The sequence below is a fragment of the Strix aluco genome, chromosome 3 (genome assembly GCF_031877795.1).
Source record: "Strix aluco isolate bStrAlu1 chromosome 3, bStrAlu1.hap1, whole genome shotgun sequence".
NCBI classification, from domain to species: domain Eukaryota; kingdom Metazoa; phylum Chordata; class Aves; order Strigiformes; family Strigidae; genus Strix; species Strix aluco.
The window spans coordinates 23275578-23298004 of record NC_133933.1 but is presented as its reverse complement, the minus strand read 5'-3'; the positions used below and the strand labels follow the sequence as shown (position 1 = coordinate 23298004).

Genomic DNA, 22427 nt, shown 5'->3' with positions numbered 1-22427 from the left:
AAGTCAAGTCACTTGGCTATTACCATAGTTAGTGTCTGAGAAGTTCTTGTGCTTTTTATTTTAGGATATCTCTTTTTTCAGATGAAGCTTTGTTTTCATTCCACTTCCACAAAAAATTCATTGTGTCGTTATGTTTCCTAGGAAGCTATTGAGAAACAATCCTTTCTTAAGTCTATAAAGAGGATTAATAAGGGAGATGTGAAGAAAGGCTTTGAAGAATCCGATCACATTTTGGAAGGTGAGAATAAGCATTAATACTTCTTTTAAAATAGGATAATTTGTGACAAAAGAAGTCAAGCTATCAGCCTCCTTTTTATGCATATGATACTGAACTCATGAAAATAAGGCTTATGGAGATAAATTGATTTCATATTATATTTCAACTAACTGTTTATATACAAATAGCTGGTGAAAGATTTAATTTCAGTTTCAAACAGACTTGGATGCTCCCAGCTGTGCCCTTGTAAACACTCTCTTCCAACATAAGGACACATTTTTCTAAAGCAAATATTCTACAGTGATTTTTTTTTTTTTCTCCCTGAATCATATCCACATAGGACTTTTCCCTGTCCAGACAGTCTGATCTGAATCTTACAGACAGTCAATTTCCTTTAACCTGGTATACAACTGCACCTTATGAAAATGGGACATTCATGTGTCTGAAAACCTGATCCACCAACAGTGGTGGCTGTAGGTATCATGAAGAACACTGCACTGCCCTGTAACACTTAACACTGACTGTTGGTCTGTCTTTGAGGGTGGGGTTTTTTTTGGTGTGCTTCTTGATTTCATTCAGCTGGAGTCTGCCAAGCAGGTTGTAGACACATGGGTAGACATAGCAATCATAAACAACTGATTAAAACCTCTAAGTGTTCGGAGGGGAGAGTACCAGAGCTGTGAACTGGAGTGCTCTGTCAGACCCACGTCATTGTTTGGTGTGTACATATTGCCAATCAATAGTTCCTGAGAGGAAAAGTCTCAAACATCAGACCTTTGGAGAATTACGTATTTATTGATAAGAGGATGTTGTATCCCTCTTACAGATCTGAGAGGGAAGTTAAATCAGTTACAGACACAAAGCCTGGTGTGAAGGGATTGTTCTTGAAGATCACAAAGAAGCATGCCCCCTTTCCTCCCTGTGGGGGAAGCAGGAGTTATTTAACTGAAACATCTATTTCCAGGTCTGTCATTTGTTGTATTTTGGTATGCATTGCTGAGACTTTCCTCTGCAGTCAACGATTGGCACTGGCGCTTCAAAGATGTCATCAGCTGTTGTTAAATGTTTCTTATAGTGTACTATAATATACAAAATGAAAACACTGTGCCAGGCAAGGCAGAAATTGTTCTGAGCTAGAAGAATAGATTATTTAAAAGGCTGTGTGAATGCCAGGCCAACCCCCTCAAGGACACAAGACCCTGCTATGTACCAGAGTAGGCGTTGTCTCATGCAAATGTGCATTTCTCACTGATGTACCTAATGAAGGCAGCTCTTTTGTTGTTGTTGAATTGAATAAAAGGAAGAGAAGAACAGGATTTTGAGAACTGCTCTGAATATTGATTTTCATGGTAGATGAATAGACCAGGACCATGACTGGGAAAGGAAGCTGATTCTGACGTTTAGTAGTGTGTAACATGACTGGAAATTATACCCTTGGCACTGCCAGGTAATATGTCCAGAGAAAGAGCCACATGCAGTGACAGAGAATTGATTCCCAGTTAGATCTTCCTAAGGCATTTGGAGTTTCTATTTTTGTTTCCCTGTTTCAAAGTCTGTAACCTTGTATTTGATCTGCTCAGCTAGACTATATTTGATTTATTTTTATCCTTTATCTCAGTGGTGTTATCAGGGCAGTCTGAAAGGCACCTAACATTGCATCTTAGGGGAGGCTGTGTCAATGGCGTAGCATACAGGCTTATTTTTGAAATACCAGCCACTTATGTTTTGGACTGAAGAGTTCTAGAAAGTGGAAGGGGGGCGTGTCTGGGTTTTCTTGCTTTGTTTTTAAATGTGGAACCAGAAATGTCAGTTATAGAACTAGGGATATCCAGTGGTGGGCAGTGCAAAGGGCTGTCATTTAAAACATGTCAAAAGGGCAGTAGCTTGCAGGCAGCACATGATGGGAGACACCTTCTAACACCAGGGACACTCTGTCTTTGGGGCATTTCTTTCCATTTTCTAGGAGAGATGTACCTTGGTGGGCAGGAGCATTTCTATCTGGAAACTCACTGTACGCTGGCTGTGCCAAAGGGGGAAGATGGTGAGATGGAACTCTTCGTGTCGACCCAAAACCTAATGAAGACACAGGTACTGTCTCATTGACCTGCTACCTAAAAGGCGTTTTTTTCTCAGTTTCACACTAGATAAATGGTTGCTTTACAGTTGCTGTTGTATTGAATAAAAAAAAAAAAACCCACATAGACTTAGAGTTGGTTATGGGATCTAAAGTCCATATCCATCCTACTGGTGTCCTGAATTCGCTTTCAGGTGACAGAGATGTTTGTGTTGGCAACACATCTTTGTCACCAGGGATTACATGCTTAACCCTTTCTGGAGAGGGTGCCAGCTGGCCAGTAGGCATGGTAGTTGAATAAGATGTCAGAAAGAGAGGTTCGTGTAAACACTTGCTATATATACTGACTCTGCCATCTTGTGAGATAGGCTACTGGCACTATGGGGTGTCTTTGGCCTGTTTACTGACTCACCAAGACTGTCCGAAGGTCTCATAATAGAGTGAGGAGAATGGACAGAGTGGTACCGACGTCAAACCCCGTGCTAAATGAGACCTCCTCTCATGTCAGTCTCTTCCTGAATCTGGTGCTGTCTGCTGAAGCACTGTGTGCCTTCCCACCTCAGATGAAATACTGGGCTTATTGGTTCCAATTGCATCAAATCCAATTGCAGGGCCAATAGGACCTGCAACGTAACAGAGTATTTGAAATGTTGCAATGGTTGCAGAAAGGCAGTGTGTTGCTATCTAGTTCTTAACACCACCTCAGCTCTGTACATGTTCTGCTTTCTGTTTTTCTTTAGGAGTTTGCTGCTAATGCATTGGGAGTCCCTTCAAATCGGATTGTGGTTCGAGTGAAAAGAATGGGAGGAGGATTTGGAGGAAAAGAGACTAGGAATACTATTTTGACTACTGCAGTGGCTGTTGCAGCCTTCAAGTAAGTTTGGGGGTGGGGAACAGGGCTTTTTCCTTTCAGACTGTCCCAGTCTGCCTCTTTCTGGAGCACTTCTTCCACAGAAGGACTTTCAAGACTCTTCATGTTTTGCTACTGTACAGCTTATAGCAAGCTTGGGATTTCCCAAAGGAGGTGTCTAGTGGGCTCTTAGCTGGTAGGAGGAACTGAACCTGCTCAGAGGGGCTAAGCTTATGTGGGAATGCCAGCTTTTAATAGGAAAGGGGGAAAAAACCCTTACTCTGCCATTCCTTTGGTGCTTTCTAAAACTCTTATATCTCAAATTATCAGCCTCTCCCCTTCACTTCACCCTAAACCCTTTCAAAATCCAGCACTAGCCATGCTTGTTGTTTTGTATAATACAAGTATGAGAGTCTCCTTGCTCAAAACTCTACTACGCCAGCCTTGCACCGCTGTTTCTCTGTTCTTTTGCAAACTCTTCCTTTGGATTTTTCCCTAGGAAGGGTGGCAGGCCACTGAACAGAAACCCACAGTTTCCAAACCCCTAAAAGCTCAGGGAATGAACCTAGACTAAGAATTTGTGACGTGTAGATTGGAAATGTGCTTCTGGTTTCTGGAGTTTTGATATGGGCTCATCTTTAACTGTGCAGGTTTCTGTAGTTGTGAGTGAACATGGCCTCTGACATGATATTTGTGCACTGTGTGTAACACTGCCCTTCCCAACACTGCCCTTATAGGTGAGGATGCACCCTGCTGGCAATGTTAGATGGATCTTGCAATACAGCAGCATTTTGATAAAATACCTTTGGAAGACAACAGCCAAAATGAAGCTCCTGTGCTTAAATCAGCTTTAATTTTCCTGTTCTGAGCAAACCACCTGCTTTTTCTAATTAATCAGTAATACATGTGCATTTTTTTCTTTCCTTTATCTCTGCCAGCCAAACCACTGTTTTATATCCCTGAGGTTATGAAATAACATCTATAGCATTCCCTAGATATTTTTACAACCTGAAAAGAGGCACTGGGAAGGCAGAATTGTTAGAAAATTGAAAGCAACTCCTCCCCTCTTCCTTGTTTTCCTCCTTGGATAATAAAGAAGCAAATAAAAAAGGTCAAATTGAAGGTTAGTTAGTACTTAGTATTATTATATAATTCATGTGGCATTCTCTCTTGCAAAGCCAAGAGTGCCTTGAGAAATAGTCTGAAAAACAGTGATTGCTCAGTTACTATCATCTGTTTCTGTAAGAAACTGTCCTTTTTAATATAAGAGTCTCCTCAAGAGTTTTCATAAACAGGTCCCAGCTTCTCAGATCTTTATTTTTTTAAATTCGATCTTGCCATTTTCTTAAGAGAAAGATATCTATAAACCAAGCAGTTTATCACTAACTCCCCATTGCCACTCTGGAAAGACAATGCTCACCAAAAAGAGGAGAGTCTTGCTCTGTAGGAACTGTATTGTGCGTTTTGTGCTTTGCCTGATAAATGTATCCTTTAACAGAACTGGCCGCCCAGTAAGGTGCATGCTGGATCGAGATGAGGACATGTTGATAAGTGGTGGGAGACACCCCTTCCTGGGGAGGTACAAGGTATGCCTACAGATGAAATGAATGCATGTTGTCTCGGTGCTGTCATCAAACATCAGAGAGTAGTAAGATACTGTGAGAAAACTGTTGTTCTGGTTGTCTCACTGCTGACCTCCCATGCTGCAAATGGATCAGGTCAGCTGGGTTATAGCATTTTTCCTGTTAATGTCCTGCAACCATCGTTTGGCTCAGATGGTTCCCTTCTTGTGACCTCAGCATAAATGCTTCCCTCTTCCTTGCAACCAAGACTTTGCGCCTGTTGACAATCACAGTGCTCTTAGATGCTCCCCCACTTGTTTACAGTATCGTACTACCGTTTGTTTTGTTATTCAATCCCCACCCAACTGCTTCTGCTTACCAAAGCAAAAACCTGTTAAGGAAGGTGTGGCTGTGACAAGTGGCCAGCCCTTATTATAGAAGAGTTCTCTGGATGAAGGTTAAGAGGCATACATGAACCCTTTACTGGGAAGCTTCCTCAGTTGCTGCCTGCGCTTGTCTTGTGTTGCAGCAGAGGACAATCAGCCTTTTGCCTGTATGAGGTCCACTCAGTTTTTAGAGGGAAGCATGAAACAGAATATTTTGTAGAAAACCTGTTACTGAGGAGACTCTCTTGACAGGTTGGTTTCATGAAGAATGGGAAAGTCAAGAGTCTGGAAGTGTCATACTACGGCAATGGGGGCAACTCTGTAGACCTCTCTTATGGTGTAAGTAAAATTTTCTGATGGCTGAGTAGGTGAGAGACATTTCCCTGTGCAACTTTTTGTTCTGACTTCAGAGAGTTGTTGTGTACAGCATTGCTTGCACATCCAGCTCTCTGACATGTCTGAAAACAGACCTTGATGAGTTTTTTGAGCTTCTACAACTGCTCTCTGAGCCAACTGACCTGCCTTGGCATGTGCCACATAATTCTTGTTGATGCTGTAATAACTTCAATTAGGCAAAAGGGTCAAGAAAGTTTGCTTTGCATTACAGAGGGATGTGATGGGAAACTTGTTGCACAACGCAAGATGACTGATAGTTCCCCAGCTTTGGGGAAAGCTAGTTTCTTGGAATAAGAAACATCCAAGTCAATAAGCTGATTAGGGCAGAGTTCTTAAATCAACAAGCTTGTTAAGGACTGGATAAAGCTAACATTGGGTTCACAAGTACTAAGGACAAGAATGGGCCTGAGTTCTGAGTCTGTCTCCAAGAAATTTTGTGCTGATGAGTAAAAAACTAACCTTTTCTATTGTGTGAGTGACCAACCCAATAGCCTAGTGTCAGTCATGTTTATTTTAGCTCCCTTTCTCTAGTCCTCTGAGTCTGATAATTTTCTGCAAAAATGAATCCATTTTAGTAGCAGAGAACTGCAAGAGCTCTCTACCAGAGAGCTCTCTACCAGAGCCACAAGCTAGCAATGTGATTGGTGCTGTGCAGAGCAGAATGGCAGGCAAGTGTATTTGCAAAAACTAAGGGCCTGGTTCAGAGTACATCTATGTGAATTGTCTTTTCGAATGTGTCCGAATCGGGGGACTGGAAAGCACTCCATGTTTAACTAAGGTTGAGATGTGCATAATCTCCTCTCTGTGCTGCTACTGGAAGGGAAATCTGGGAACACAAGCCAGAATGAAACTCTGTCCCTTTCACAGTTTGATCAATTAATGGACAAAGATCTCAAATCTTGCAGTTCAGGTGCAGCTGTTGAAAATCTTTATTTCATATAGTAGTCCTTACTCCCATAGCTCAGCTGCTGAGTCACTTGATATCAGCAAGACTTCTTTTCCAGTAACAGATTACTCAGTGTACTTAAAAGAAGATTCTGGTTCTTCCAGGTGTGTAATAGCATTTAGTAGCAGTTTGGCTCAACATGAGCCCAGGGCCAACAAAGGACTTTGAAGCTCCATCTGTCCCAGGGTCATAAGTGTCATCAGAAAAGTGTGCTTATTGTCCTGTTCTTCAGGAGGAGGATACTGTTTGACACTCCACTGCAAATGGGAGGGAGTACTGGCTGCACCTGAGTGCTCATCCAGCTGTGACTGCAGAACTTCAGGGTGCAAGAGAAAGTGCTGGTTCTTGTAAATTAGCTTCAGAGCTTTATAGCCTGACTTTGGCAGCTAGTGAGGAGTCTGACATGCGATTCCCGTAAAATGTGTCCATGCCCATTCTTTCTCTTCACCAGGTTATGGACAGAGCCCTGTTACATTTGGATAACTCCTACAACATCCCCAATGTCAGCAGCGTGGGCATTGTCTGCAAGACCAACTTGCCTTCCAACACAGCCTTCCGTGGCTTTGGAGGGCCCCAAGGAATGATGATTGCTGAGTGCTGGATGAGTGACCTTGCTCGGAAGTGTGGCCTGCCACCTGAGGAGGTACAGATCCACTGACACATTTCAGGGTGGTGCTGCATTTGAACAAGCTCTGAGAACTGGTCACAACCACAGAAGATTACTGAGCATAAGAACTTTTGCTTCATTTTTGCTAAGCCATTAAGAGGATCTCAAACTTTATGTATGACAGCCACATGGATTATCTTGTGCTTCATTGAATTCCCTCAGTAGCCTCAATTGTGTAACACCTGCTTTAAGGATAGATATTTTTTTAAAAGTCCAAAGGCACTAGGTACCTTAGTCTCACTAACAATGTGCTTAAGTCCCAATTTCTCTTGAAAATTCCCAGCCCTAATATCTTAGTCCCCATTTTCCCATAAACAGATATATGTCTGTTAATTCTATAGTTCTGTAAAGTGAGCAGAGAAGTAAAACTAGGAACCAACATGCTTTTGATGTCATCCATTAGAAAGACCTAGTCTGAAACATTAAACTTATCATGTCCTTTACATATCTCTTTGGGAAGGTGCGGAAGCTCAATCTTTATCATGAAGGAGACCTGACTCATTTTAACCAAAAGCTGGAGGGATTTACTCTACGAAGATGCTGGGATGAATGTTTGTCAAGCTCTAGCTATCATGCCAGGAAGAAACTAATTGAAGAATTCAACAAGTAGGTGTTCTGGAGCTGTCTTGTTACTGGGTGTACCTGTTGCCTGTTACTTCTGAAGTTCTCCTAGCAACTTGAGTGCTGTGAAGTCAGACCTTATATTTGCAGAGTGACTGCTAAAAGATTTCTCTTTTTGAAATTCCTTCATGCTCACTGTGGAAAGAAACCTCTTATCAGTGAGCTGGTAGCTTAAATAAGATGGGAATCGGACCTAGCATGACATGATTTTGTAAAGGAAGTGTAGCAAAGAAGAGGGGGTCTGTTAAGTCCAGCTAGGCTTTTCAAAGGGCTGTCAAGGCAATTTGTTTAGGCTTTCCACTGCCTTATAGTCTTTTTCAGTTGTCTTGTATATACAACTGAATAGTTAATAGTCCAGACAATTGCATCCTGCAAAGCCTGGGGGAGTACTTTCAGTTTGGATTTCTTCTTGTTAGGACCCATAAACAAAGCCAATCTTTCATAAAAATTACTCATTAACTCAGTCTATATTGCATTCAGGTATTTCATTTCTGCTTTGATACCCAAGCTGTTGGAGGGAAGCATAGTATTGAGTTGTGATGAAAGCCTCATGAGTATATGAATAATCTTCTTTCCTTGCAGGCAGAATCGCTGGAAGAAGAGAGGGATGTGCATCATTCCTACCAAATTTGGCATCAGTTTCACTATCCCATTTCTGAACCAGGTCTGTAAGTGTCATTCATCTTTTCAGTAGAGAAGCTAGATTTATGCTGCCTCCCCCAGGCCCTCCTCCATTTGGACCAAACTGGAGCTTCTCAGAGAAGTAGTAAATTAGTTAAGAAAGAGCACACATTTTTCAAACCAAAATGACAACACAACAGTTACCAGTTTATACTGTCCAAAAGTCACCACAATGCAGCTATGTTTCCATGGTATTGTGTTATGTTAATTTCCCTGCCTATTCCCTCTTCCACGGTAGTTGAAAACCTGCTCCTGTGTTTGACCTGACTTGATGAACTGTCAGTGGTGTTAGCAAGTTAAGGTGAAGGGTGCATCTCTGTTTCACAGGGGCTGGTTTGGGTTACTTCACCTGCTTTCTGAGCTGAAAATACTAACTGAGGTTTGTTATGCCGTCGGAACTTCTAGTGAGTTGGTGAGACTAAACCAAACTCACCTGAAGTGTAAACTAATGGATTTAATTACACTGAAGAACAACATTAGTCTAGTTCCAAATTAATTGTCTCTGTAATTTATACCTGAAATTTGCTAACTACTTCACTAGTTCGTTTACGATGACTTTTATAGGCTGGAGCTCTGGTCCATGTGTATACAGATGGCTCTGTGTTGCTTACACATGGTGGGACTGAGATGGGTCAAGGACTTCACACCAAAATGATTCAGGTAATAATGAGTTTGGACTTAACCAAATGAGACGTCTTTTCAGGAAAATTACACTTGCTCTATAGCATTGCCTCAGACACTCCCTCTATGTGCACGTGTAGGGTAACAAAGCATGACTAATTCCTCTTGTTGCAGCAGCAGTGCTAGATTTCCAGAGTACTATCATATCTGAGTATGAGAACCAGGTTCTTCATCATCTTAACTCTTACTAGGTAGATAATACAGGTTATGCTTACAATCTAGCTTCTCTGGCAATTTCATTTCATCCCATAAAACTACAGTTTACATATATTCTATACAAAAATTTGTCGTATTGCAAACATATTTATCTGCATATGCTAACGCCTTTGTAGTTAAAAAGGCCTAAGGGAGCAACATTGCTTTGGCAGGGAAATGAAAGGGAAATCTAATAGGGCTCTTCACCCTCTGATTCATAGAATTGTTGAGAGAAGAATTTAGTCTCACAATAGTGAAGTGTGAATGTCTGTCGCTGGCAAAAGTGTATGTGTATGTGCTCACACACATTCAGTCTGTGAAGGGCAAACTTAATGTTCTGGCTAGCTCTCAGTCACCGAATCAACTGAGCCTTCAAGAAAAATGAAATTTAGGATGGGAGAGGGTAGAGGTTGCAGTGTGGATCCTACGAGTGTAAGCAATGAATGATAATGCTCATGTATAAGGGGAACTGCTTACCAATTGTTTACCTTTGCTCTGCAGGTTGCTAGCAGGTCACTGGGTATCCCCACCTCCAATATTTACATCAGTGAGACCAGCACAAACACCGTCCCAAACACCTCCCCGACAGCTGCATCTGTCAGTGCAGACATCAATGGAATGGCTGTCCATGTATGGAAACTGAGTTATTTAAAGTAATGGGTTATAAGCTAGACACCAGAACATGAGAAGTTGATGTGTATTTATCTGTTGCTTAAGGAAAACATAACCATCAAAAGGCAATTCCAGACTAAGGATTCCTCATAACTTCTTTACTTGCTATAACTACTGGCTGTGTTAGATGATGAATGACTATTTTTTTTTCAAGCTGTCCAAAACCCTCCTTTAGTCTTCTTGTAGTTCTAAGGTGGAGTATTTATGATTGCTCAGAATGAACAGAACAAAACATCCATTTAAATAGCTAGCTTCTTAGTAATTAATGTGGCCTTATCTATAACAAATATATTGTGCTGCAAATATCAATAGCAGATAGTCTGTGGGCTGTGCTCCAGAACCAAAGATCTCTAAGTGTTGATACACTGAGAGCAACAATCCTTCTGTAGCAATGGCATGGTCATGACTGTCTCTGACATGGTGGAGTTACCAATGCATATATTTGCAGGGTACGTGACTTTTCCATTGAAAAGGTGAATCTAGTACTGGTCATTCGCAGGTTTAAAGAAAAGGGCAAGTGTAACCTGTAAAGCTAAATCATCGGGCTGTTTTTATTCTCTGCACAGATTGTCTGAATACATTGAATTTTGGCAAGAATATTTTTTTTTCAGTGTTAGAGGATCATCTTGCTAAACATGCCAATATGTCCTGCTATGACTTGGTACAGATAAAGTTACTGTATAAATGGGTGGACTTCTGATATTTTGTGTCATGGTCTGGAAAGTTCTGTGCTGTATTTGGAATTCCCTTCTGCTATCAGCACAGCCAATCTTCTTTAAAATCCTTTTCAGTCAACATTTCTTCTTATATAGCAAGACATCTGTTAGTGAACTTTGTTCCTTTTTATGATATGCCAAAGTCCTAAAGGCAATATTGATTTAAACAGAAGGTTCTTTGAAACTCTTATAGGGCTCTTAATACTATAAGCTGACTTTTCAAATCTTAAAATATTGCTTCTCTCTTTCTTTGTTTCTAGAATGCATGTCAGACTATCTTAAAAAGACTTGAGCCGATCAAACAGTCTAATCCCAAAGGATCCTGGGAAGACTGGGTAAGCTGTTTGTTATCTATCATGAGACAAGTGGGCATTGTCAGAAATTGTTTTAATTGGCAAACCCTATATGCAGGTATACCCTCAGGCTTTCTGCATCTTGCTAGCAAAACTTTGAGCAAAGACAGTGAAACAGAAACCTGGTAAGGGAAGTAACAAAAGCTTGCAAGAGATCATCCCCAAAACATCAGTTATGACTTTAATACTGAGATTTTTCCAGATCCTGGGGCCTGCCTATGACAAACATGATCAAATAAATGTCTTGAGTGGTTACATATATCTTTCTAGTCAGACTACAGTCTTGGACTGAAAGAAACCTGATTTGTAGTGAAGGGATTCTGTGACAAAGATGACTCTGTTGAGTTGCCATCCACCTCCTGTAGTGCTCCTTGGCTGCAATATCTCTGTACCCTCAATAATAAAAGATTTGTGTGCTGCAAGGCTCTCGGGCTGTTTTCAGATCCAAGCTCTTCTCTTCACGGGAGGAGCTTTGACTTTGTGATTTGGAAGTCAGGATAGGATTTCCCTTGGCCTCAATGAAGTCAAGATGACTGTCAGTTTAACCTTTGTCTCTGAGGTTGAAAGTCTAACCTGTAGCTGAGAGCCGAACAAACAAGAGCAAGTCTTATCCCTCTGCCAACGGGCAAGTTCTGCCCTTGGTAGCTGCTGACGGGGCTATTTGGGGAAACAGCTGCATCATGAGGTTTCCCTTGGCACTGCTGCTGCTGGGTAGCGTGACAGCTGTCTGTCACTGGACACCTATTCATGCTCTCCTGGAAATGTGTTTGGGGTAGTTATTTTGCAGGGACTTGTTGGACAATTACTGTTTTCAAACTCTTGTTCACTTTGCCAGATTAAAGCCGCCTATGAGAACTGTGTTAGCCTTTCAGCCACGGGGTTTTATAGGTGAGTGAATATTCACACTGCAGAGACACAGCTCTTACTCGATTGCATGGATTGCATCCAGGGAAATTCTGGGAGGATTTACAGCCCCTATCCCCCTGTCACTGCTCTAACTTAGGGCTACATTCCCTTTCCTACCTAGAAATGTTAGGCTGAGGTTAACACTCTCCTGGTTGGGGAGAATCAGTTCCTGATGGAGCACAGCTCTTGGGGCCAAGTTCAGATCTCATGTAAATCTGAAGTAGATCTAACTTCACTCTAGCTGACCTAGGTCTGAGGATGCATAAATGAAATCAGAGCTTTGCCTGAGGCTTTGCTCTGTGTCAACCTCGTGACTTAGTGTTGCCCTAGAACTGTCATGCAGGCAAACAGGGGGCAGGGGTTGTCCTTGAGGACAAAGCTACTTACGGCAGTTGGCTGGAGCGGTATCCTGTCTGTTGTGGCATGAGCAGATACCAGTGTTTTCAACTTCATTCTTCCACTTTAAACTCTTGCTGGTTCTTGTGCAGTTCTGAAATGAGGCACTTACTTCTACTGCTGAGGAAAACAGACATCCATCATCTTTGAGTCAAAGGTTGACATAAAAAACTAAACACAGTGTTGAGAAGAGCTTATTTAGGACTAAAGTACAATATGACCTCATTTCTGTTGCATCTCTGTAATGTGTTTTTTGCTTAACCAAGTGGCTGTCGGTATTTTAATGAAAATAAAACCAGTTTTCAGATCAAATATAAGTAGCCAGATAGAAAGTTTGCCATGAACTGTGCTTAAGATCAGTTCTTAGCTTAATCCGGTTTCTGGTTCAACTTGATTATGCTCTGAAATCTAATGACCTCCCAGAAATGTTCAATTGCACTCTAAAAACAAAAGATTTGCTACTGGATTGGTGGGAATGAGTTCATAATAGTCATCACAAGCCCTGAGATTCATGAGAAAATAAAGATGGCTAAAATAGTTACAGTTTCAGTTGGGTTTTGGAATACAGAGCAGCTTTAGCAGATTTCTATTTAGTTGTCTACACTTTTCATTTCTGCATGGGCTTGATGGAAGGGATGAAACAAAAGCGAATAAGGATTTAAGTAAGTTGCAGTGTGTTTGTATTCATTTTGACTGTTCATGGAATGAAATGTGGTTTTGTTTTTCTTTGTATCAAGAATTCCTGACCTTGGCTACGACTTTGAAAAGAATGAAGGGAAACCGTTCTGCTACTTCAGTTATGGTGTTGCTTGCTCCGAGGTTGAGATAGATTGCTTGACAGGTGACCACAAGGTGAGGGGGTCAGCAGTGAAATAGCCCTCTGTGTTTAGGTGAAGGAAACATTCACAGGGAGTTAGAACAAATACTGGGTGTCAGCCTGTTCCTAGCTCTGTCATTGGTCTGGTGTGACCTTCAGTAAATTTCTTAACTCCTCTGTTCCATAGTGCAACAATCCGTAAAGTATAATAAAATGATAATTATCTACCCTGCGGGGATATTAGGAGGCTTAATGAATGATTGCAAAAGTTATTGGATTTGCTTAAGTAAGAGATAGCAGCACTGTGTTAGCACAAAAAACCAGAAACATACCGGAATTGAGTTAATCATTAAAAAAAGCACTGAAGACTTTTAGAAAGAAAGAAAAATGAAAAAAAGAATTCATCAGAATCTGACCTAGTTGGTTATACTCAGGTACAGAGCACTGATGCTAGCAGCTTGGAACTAATATAAATTGGTACCATTGGATCTCTGGGGAAAACGGCAGTGAGTTACTTTAGGGATGAACTCTGATTAAAAGTCAGTATGAAGAGTTGAGCTGAGATAGATTGTTGAACACTAGCCAAGTGTGGGTAGTGGTTGGATACATTACTCCTCCTCAGAAGTGTACCAGTTTCAGTGCTCTGTGCTGATGTATTCTTTATTTCTGCCTTTTAGAACATTCGCACAGACATTGTTATGGATGTTGGTACCAGTCTGAACCCAGCCATAGATATAGGACAGGTAAGTGAAATAGTGTTGCTATTTCCACTATGTTTAAGCGATCACACTACTTTCAGGCTTTTCTAGATGAGCCGTTATCCTCTCCAGGTTGTGCCTTTGCAAACAGAGCATTTTAAACTTAGGCATCCAGTGAGGCATTTTAGGCTAGCTATGAAAACCAGTTTGACTGACACATAACTATGCAATAGGCACAGAATTATGCAGGGAAATAGCCTGTTGGGTGTTCTTTGCCTTGGATATGGACACTACAGGGTATTCTCCAGTTACCACCACACTGATGCTTTTCAGCATCTGTCTTGCCTAAGGAAAGAATCCTGATAATACTAACACGATGGAAGTTTCTACAATGTGGCATGTGAGACTAAATCCCACACCTGATTTTTACATTCCTATCTGTCAATATCTAGTCCCATTTAATTCAGCTGTGAAATTCTCTGTGAATAAAGAAGTAGGGTGGTAGATTCTGTCCTCCAGCTACTGCTGTGTAGGGATCTCAACACAAAGTTGGACCAGTCACTTAGCTTGCAAATTCCTTGGGCAGGGACAAGCTTACTTCCATATTCTGTGCAGTAATAATCACAGTGATACCTCTCGGCAAATAAAGGTAATAAACACAGTGTTTGATATACCAAGAGATGAATCGTTAAACATTTGCATGTGCTCATCTCGCCATCTTAGCTGCCTTGCTAACTCTAAATGTTGATATAGTGTAACTCCAGTGAAACTGCTGCAGGATTTGGGGTTTACAGGATAGCGTAAGTTGCATAGCTCTGCTATAGTTACAATGAAACTTCTCCGAAAACGACATTTTTTCTGAAAGAGACTTTTTTTTGAAAGTGGCCAAGGGGAGGAGGAGCCTTTCTGTCTTTGCAGCCTGTCAGTTTGAATCTGGGAGTAAAGAGATGGGCTATATAGAGCCTGTTAAAGAGATCTCAATTTCTTGTGTCCTTCCAAGAATTGCTGCAGAGGATCTGGGGACACAGGAGAGAAAGAATGTTGTATGACTGCAGGAACACAAGTACACAGAGCTGGGTTAATGAACATTTGTGTCAAATCTTTAGACTGCTCTGTCTGTCAGATCTCTCTGTGGGCACAGAGAGCAGAGCTGCTTCATGTAGTGTTGTTTAAGCACATCCTCCTCTCATAGCTGCTCCCCCTCCCCCCCCCTTTTTCCTCCTAAAATTTACAGTAGAAAAATTATGCAAAGAAGTATTTAGTACTTGAATGGACATGGGAGTAAATTTGCAGCTGTCTGTGCTGGTGACCTGAAAATATGCAGTACTTAGGAAAGCATTTATATGAAATAGGAAGTGTAAAATAATTTGTCTTCAGATACATCGTCTTCGGTCCTTTTAGTCTTTTTGTCCTTTGAATTACCAGCAAGTACAACTCATTCAGTGTTAATCTGCTTGTGAAGGAATCAATATTTTGGCATTGATTTTTTTTTTTTTTTCTTGCTTCAGCAGAAAGTTCCTGTCCTGCATTTACAGCATATCTGTGTGTATTTGTAAACTGCTTCACCTGTCAGGGAAATGCAGGCCCATCTATATGGGAACACAGGAATTGTGCAAAGGTGCCAAGCTGTACTCAGCAGAAGGGATAAATGTTTAGAGATGAAAAGTGGGAAATTAGTCAGGAGGGGAGGGCTGAAAACTGGTGGAAATCACTGCTGTTTGTTCTTGTGCAGGGAAGGACAACAACAAAGACTGTAACCTTGTTTGGTTGTGTTTGTAGATAGAAGGAGCATTTGTCCAAGGCCTTGGGCTCTTCACCATGGAGGAGCTGCGCTATTCTCCTGAGGGGAACTTGTACACTCGAGGACCTGGGATGTACAAAATCCCAGCTTTCGGAGACATCCCAACAGAGTTCTACGTGTCACTTCTCCGTGACTGTCCGAACAGCAAGGCCGTTTATTCATCCAAGGTATACCTGTCAGGTCTGCAGGCCTCTTACCGCTCTCTAATTCTGTGAAGCCGAGTGAGATAAAGTAATGATGCATGTGTCTAAATAGTTAATCTTGTTATGCTGCCTTTATTCTGGGGTCAGGGTGTTTTCCCATTCCTTACCAGAAATATGTATACTATCCTTTATAGTTAGGAAGAACTGAAATAACCTGCACATTGCTGCTCTGAATGTCCATCAGAGAGCACTGAAGTGGCTTTGCTGTGCCAGTTTGGCTGTAACAGAGGCTGCCAGCCTCCCCCTGCATGTCAGCTCCCTGGTTTCCCTTCCCTGGCACCAGAACCACCACTGCAGATGACATTTCCAGCAGTTTAATTTCCCCAGATCTGATATACCAAGATCTTGTGTATGAGTTTTCATGTTTTGCGTTCTTTACTGTTTCATGGTGTTCATGTGACCCTTAAAGGTCCATTATTAATCCACATTTCCTTCAGCTGTGTCCACTGCAGTCAGTGCTGTTCTCTGCAGTTAGTGAAGGCTGGATATACAGCATCAGTGAATTTGCTTTACTGATGGTTCAACAGAGCATTTGGAGAGGTCACCCAGCGCCCTTATCTGTATATGCCTGGCCTGCCTCCTTCCCTCCATCCACAGGAACATCTTCTTCAATGAGGAGAACTTTTTGGGTGATTAGTGATGATGACAGAATTAAAGAGAAAAAAAGGGGCGGGCAGGGAACCTCAGTACTAGAGAATACTTGTCTAATCCCTGAGGGAGGCATTCCTGCTTGTTTGCAAGGACCTCCAGTGATGGGACATCATGTTCTCTGCCCAGACAACTCACCACTGCCTTATCTGAGTTCCGTTTGTTGCAGTTTAAGCACCATCCAAAAGGCTGTGGGAGTGGGTTAGTCCCTTTTTCCTTTGCTGTATCAGAAAGCTTGTGTTTTCCTACTGTCATCTCTTTAAATGGACTGGGGGTTGTTTTAGCTCAGTCTTTCCTCACTGATCATACCTGGCAGACTGAAGGCTGTTTTAACTTAATGTTTCTTCACTGGTCACATCTGGTAGACTGAGGTTCACATCTGAAAGGCAAGGGGCTATATTGGCTTGGCCTTTCCTTCCTGATCTCGTCTGGGAGACTACAAAGAAGGAATGAGGAATGTGAACAATTCCTGATTGTCACATAGGGCTTGCTCATCTTTCTGTTTAGCCTCATTAGTCTTTCCAGGGCCAGGACTGTTTTGGGCTGCAGCCTCACTCTTGCTTGTGTTCTGTCTAGGCTGTGGGAGAGCCACCTCTGTTCCTGTCTGCGTCAGTGTTTTATGCTATTAAAGATGCCATCTACTCTGCGAGGAAGGACTCTGGCCTGACTGAACCATTCAGGCTGGACAGCCCTGCTACCCCAGAGAGGATCCGCAATGCTTGTGTGGACATCTTCACCAAAATGGTAACACCTTCTGGTTTCACAGTCTGCTCCCTGGCCAGCCTACCCCACATGGAGTGTGTGTGCTGGTCACAGTGGTCCAGGTCTGGGATTAGGGCAGGATGGGAAGGGAGGCTGTGGCCCTACTTAAGCAGATGTTTTTTATTTCATGGGCGTTATCCTTCATTTAATATGCCACCAAATGAGAGACAAGTCCACAGACCAGCATTGCTAGGGCTCCTGTTGCAGGAAGGGCTACCATACAGTATCAATGAAGTTGCAGTTCATCCCTCCATCCTCCAAGTGCTGTCTGTAGAACAAAGGCACTGACTTGCTGTCCTGATGCTCCTGACTATCATTTCTTAGGGGATCACTACCACTAATGTATCTGACAGGTCCACTCTGTGATTTAGTGGTGTCCCTCAGGGAAGGAGGGAGAAGAAAGAGTTACTGAAAATGTGAAAATTCTCACTTGTCCTGAATGTTATGACCACAGGAGTCCCCTTAGAGGGTGTGGGGTTCGTCTGAGGGAGTGCAGGATTTAACCATGTCACTGTCTCTTCATGGGCTCCTCCTCTGTTACAGTGTTGTGACAGGGCTGTGTAGGAGAGGGTCCCTGCACAGAGTCCTGCTGATTCCTGTGTGACTCGGAAAACAGCTGTCTGTCCATGTGGGCATCCTCCAAGCTTTCCTCAGCTTGAACCCCTCTGTGGTTAACAACAAAACCTGGATATCTTAGTCCTTCTCACCTAACACCTGCATTGCTGTGTGGGGAGAAGGACTCGGAAATGGTTTTGAGAATTTACACAAACTGTTGACCATCAGGCCTTCAGCTAGAGCCAGGCACAGCCTCTGACAGAAGTGCTATGAGAGAGACATCTCTGTTTCAAAAGACTGAGATATGAGCTCAGATCTTCAACGGTATGAAGTCACCCACCTCAAAGGGAGCATGGTGAGGCATGCCAAACCCAGGCCAGGACCCCCATTTGTTGCTAACTTAATTTCTTTTTCCTCTTTACAGTGCCCTTCTGCTGAGCCAGGGACCTTTAAGCCCTGGTCTGTGCGTGTGTAAAAGGGAAGTTTGAGGAGCGAACTCTCCTTACGCCAGAGGGACCACAAGGCAGTAGGACTATAATGGAAAAAAAAAATAAATCTACGTTCCTGCGGCTCATCCACTGATTCACGGAGCTTTCACATTTAGTTGTCCAATCATTGTTTTCTCTCACAGAGGGAATTGCTGACAGATTATAGCTGTGATGTAAATTCAGATGAAGTGTAAAGTGGAAGATGATGTTATCCAGGTGTAATTGAAAAATCTTCCATGTTTCATTTAAAATTGCTGCAAGGATGGGAGGCATGCTTATTACCAGCCAATGTGAAATGGCAGGGTGGTTGTTTCTTTTCTTTCTACTATGGGGAAAAGATGAATCACCTTGTGATGCTATGCCAGGGAGGACTTAAATGCATCAAACCTAGATGAACAGTCCTCTAGCTGAGATGGGGGAAAGCATGAGAGGCACTAAGGGCTGGACCCTGTTGTGTCCCCTCTGCACACAAAGCCAGATATACACTAGAGGAAGATGAGGAGTTTTGATGTTAGCTAACAAAGATGGTCTTGCCTATGTAACAAAAGTGGTTCAGAGGAAAACCCTAAAATGGGACCAATAGCTGATTTATCTTAAGTTAAATGATGGCTGCTTTGTCTGCACTGGGGCTTTAATGAACTCTTAGTTCACATGCTACCTTGTCTTCTCTGATTAAAGTTAAAAACTAGAGCTACCAAGAGGACTTCCAGCAAGATGCTGCTTTGTTTGACACAGCCTTTTCCTGCCTCACACCTCCATGTCTTTCCCCATCTTTTAAATAGAAAGGGACATCAAAGATCTTGGAGTAACAAAGAAAGTTACTCATCGTTGTTCCCAAGGCAATTTATACCAGCCCAGGCAAGGGAGGGGAAGAGGGTGGACACAGCTGGAGATTAGTTGGCTCTGGGTGCCCTCTAGGGTCAACCCCTTGCTGTCACACTATGATCTTGCCGCCTTTTCAAGACAACCCTTAGTTCTGCTGAATGTAAGAGAATGGGTACGTTTTGCTACAGGGACTGCTTGTCTGAAAAATGTGCTGACTGTGATGTCCTCATGCGCTCTGGGTTGAATGCATTTTTCATGTTGGATTTAACGCTGGGCATCCCTCTTCACAGGTTTTATTACTGTCAGGTTTAACACTGTAGCATCGTGTTCTCTCTAGATGATGTCAGCCATGTACTGTACCTGCTTATCATGTGCAAACTTTTATCTGTTTCTCTGGCCCACAGCTTTATGAAAATGTCCTTTTTCTATTTTTGCACTCCTAGGGCCATCAAAAAAATATGGTGCAAGAGGATGTAACTCCATTGCCTTATATAAAATTTTGTTCACATACTAACTGCTTAAAATTGGCCTCCACCTTAGGACTGAACAATGTATGCACAGTTTGAAATATTTTTTGAAGCACTCCAGGGTATATAGCTTGGAAATGTGTAGATTTATTTCTCAGCTTAAAATATTATGGTTCTACCATCTAGAAGAAGAGCATTTGTATATATGAATTGCAGAAAGTATTTTGTGCCTGTTGGGCTTGCTGTGTAATTTTCTTCCTTGTTTTATTAATTGAAATATGATATTGATGTTTCTTAAGCTCTGAGGTACTGGGCAAGAACACATTTTTGTTTTCTCCTGAAAGTTGGCAATATGTAAAAAACCTCTTAGAGAAGAAAATGTGATCACTTGTGTGCAAGAACAGCTATTGGAGCCTGTGTATTCATGTTACGGGATGTCCAGGAAAGGATGCAAAATACCAAATCTGTAAGACAGATTGGTATCAGCACTCTTTCTGTGGCATCCACCTCATGAGATTGCTGGACATGCTCGTCCAGACCAGGCTGAGAAGAAGTGCAAAGGGAACGTAATGTGTGATAATGCAGAACACGGGGAGCTACAGGCAAAGAATGTGATATTGAGGAGGTTCCAGCGTTGTCTCAGGGGAAAGCTGCCAGCGTTCACAAGAGGCCTGCTCCTTGTGAGGGCCCTGGGACCTGATGGGATGTCACTAGCACGATGAGTAAGTGCCCTTTATCCCCTGTGGGTCTGGGAGCACCTTTTTCATCATTTCAGAATGGGTTTGCTGTGTCTCATGGAGCCACCGTGACTACCTGGTCAGGTGAAATTTTTTAAATTAGATGTATCAAGTCCCTCTTGTTATTCACTTTGGGCATGAATTTGAAGTGTATTTGCCAAGTTACGTGTATGTGCAGCGGTCAGAGCAGGCTGGTTCAGTGCAGACCTTAACCTGTGGAGCCATTTTTGCTGCAGCATCAGGGAGCCACCAGGCACCAGTCCTTGCCCTCACACCCACCACAGCTCAGGCCCCTCTTACTACCCTTCCACAGCCACTAGCTGACGGAAGGAGGGAAACACCTTCCTTTTGGGGTGCACTGGATGAGTGTAAATGATATCAAACACCTGAGGCAATGGTATAAAATCAGAGTTGCAAGGTAATTGCAGAAACTGGTTTTGAGGGTGTAGGAAAAAGGGAAGTTTGGAGACTAATAGGAATTTACAGAGACACCATCATAATACCTGGCTGGGCTTGTGGGTGAGACAGGTACCCTAAGGAACATGAAGCTGAGATTTTCATTTCACCTCTCAGTGTCTTAACATTTCATACATTACTTTCCCATAGAACTAAGTGCCAGGTGCCTTAGGGAAGGACTGGGACCTGCTGTGGAGGGCTGGCAGGGAGAGATGATGCTGCTAGAGGATAACCCGACTTAAAATGTGGTCTGCACTACAAAGCTGCCCAAGAACAGCTCTCCTGTTGTGAGCGCAGAGCACAGCCCTCTGCTAGGTGCTGCATCAGAACTCTTCATGCACGTCTCGCTGCATGGAATTTCAGCTTGCAGTCACTGAGGGAAAGATACTTAAGAAGAGAAAAGTGTTCCTTTCCTAGTATTTTTCTGTGAAATATAGCATGGATACATGACTCTAATGTTACGTATAATTGGAAATTTGCTGCTTCTCTTCTTCCAGAACTGTATCCTCAGAAGAGGAACTACGCCATCTTGCTAGACTGTGAAGTATTACGCACAATAATGTCAAGTAATAATTGCTGTAGCTGGATAGTTTGTGGGAGGGTGAAAGGAGGCCATCTGATCCGATGTCTTATCGCTATTAATCGCATGTCCCTCAATGAGAGAGGGAGGCCAAGTTTTCAGTAATTGTTTTAAGTCAGTTCTAATCAAGAGTTTTCACTATCATTCTTTAATGAGCATTGTCAAATCAGTGTCTTTGTCACATGAATGTATGCGGAATTCTCTGTGAATGTCACAACACTGCAAAATAAAGCTAAAAAATATTCTGGAAACTAGTATGCTATGGTAAAAGTCTGTCATGATTTGAAAGCTGGACAACTCATCCTTGGTGTTTGGCAAGGATGGACCCTTCCCAGAGGCTGCAAGGCAGATCAGCTCAGCGGCCAAGGCTGGGAGAGGGTGGGTGGCTGCTCCAGGCTACCCAGCTGGAGAGCCCGGGCCTCCACCTGGCCCTGCTGGCAGCCAAGACTGAAAGTAAGTAGTCAATCCTCATGCTTCTGCCAGGAGGGGCTTGCAGTAGCCGCATCATGTTTTCCACAGCAGCACAGTGATGCATCCTGATGCTTCCAGCCACCTCCACTGGACCCACCAGCTGCTGAGACAGGGTGGAAGGCTGGCTGTCCATGTGGCGTGGCTGGTACCTGGTCCAGACTGTCCTATCCTTGTCTCACTGCTAGTGAGTAGAGCTGAAAGCTAGGTTGGGCCTATATGAGTCAGCCCTGGTAAGGGGGGAACCTCACTCAAAACTTGCAAATAGAGCATCATGTCGCATTGCTGGGGCTCTCCTGAGCCTAAACCCGCAGGAGATGTGAGGTTGTAAAACAGGATCAGTTCACACAGATAAGACCAAATGATAGGCCAGGTCAGGCCAGGCCTGGCCTTCCTTGAGCATGGAAGAATTGGGAACATCACCAGTGGTTCCCCAGGAGGGTGTGCCACCCTGTGTCGTATCTCACCTTCTTGTGCAGAGTAGACAGACTCCAGGTGATGTGCTTCTTTGGGAGTGCTTCTTGTACCTGCATGGGAATATTTGTCACGAAGAAGCCATGGCCAAACCTCTTGGCCCAGAAGGGAGCCCAGAATATGAAATGG

The 22427-nt window shown here is 42.8% G+C and overlaps 1 protein-coding gene across 2 annotated transcripts in view; it reads left to right on the top strand.

Moving 5' to 3' along the window:
* XDH (xanthine dehydrogenase) overlaps positions 1 to 21607 on the top strand; it is a 54044-nt gene extending 32437 nt beyond the window's left edge. For both annotated transcript variants that reach the window (XM_074817747.1, XM_074817746.1), the window contains exons 21-37: positions 142 to 238; positions 2181 to 2305; positions 3032 to 3165; positions 4640 to 4727; positions 5342 to 5428; positions 6883 to 7074; positions 7559 to 7704; positions 8302 to 8383; positions 8965 to 9060; positions 9778 to 9906; positions 10925 to 10999; positions 11853 to 11905; positions 13057 to 13171; positions 13814 to 13879; positions 15614 to 15802; positions 17063 to 17230; positions 18228 to 21607. In XM_074817747.1, coding sequence (XP_074673848.1) covers positions 142 to 238; positions 2181 to 2305; positions 3032 to 3165; positions 4640 to 4727; positions 5342 to 5428; positions 6883 to 7074; positions 7559 to 7704; positions 8302 to 8383; positions 8965 to 9060; positions 9778 to 9906; positions 10925 to 10999; positions 11853 to 11905; positions 13057 to 13171; positions 13814 to 13879; positions 15614 to 15802; positions 17063 to 17230; positions 18228 to 18278 — 1893 coding nt within the window. In that variant the 3' untranslated portion in view covers positions 18279 to 21607. The remainder of the gene's footprint in view (positions 1 to 141; positions 239 to 2180; positions 2306 to 3031; positions 3166 to 4639; positions 4728 to 5341; positions 5429 to 6882; positions 7075 to 7558; positions 7705 to 8301; positions 8384 to 8964; positions 9061 to 9777; positions 9907 to 10924; positions 11000 to 11852; positions 11906 to 13056; positions 13172 to 13813; positions 13880 to 15613; positions 15803 to 17062; positions 17231 to 18227) is intronic.
* Positions 21608 to 22427: the final 820 nt, after the last annotated feature.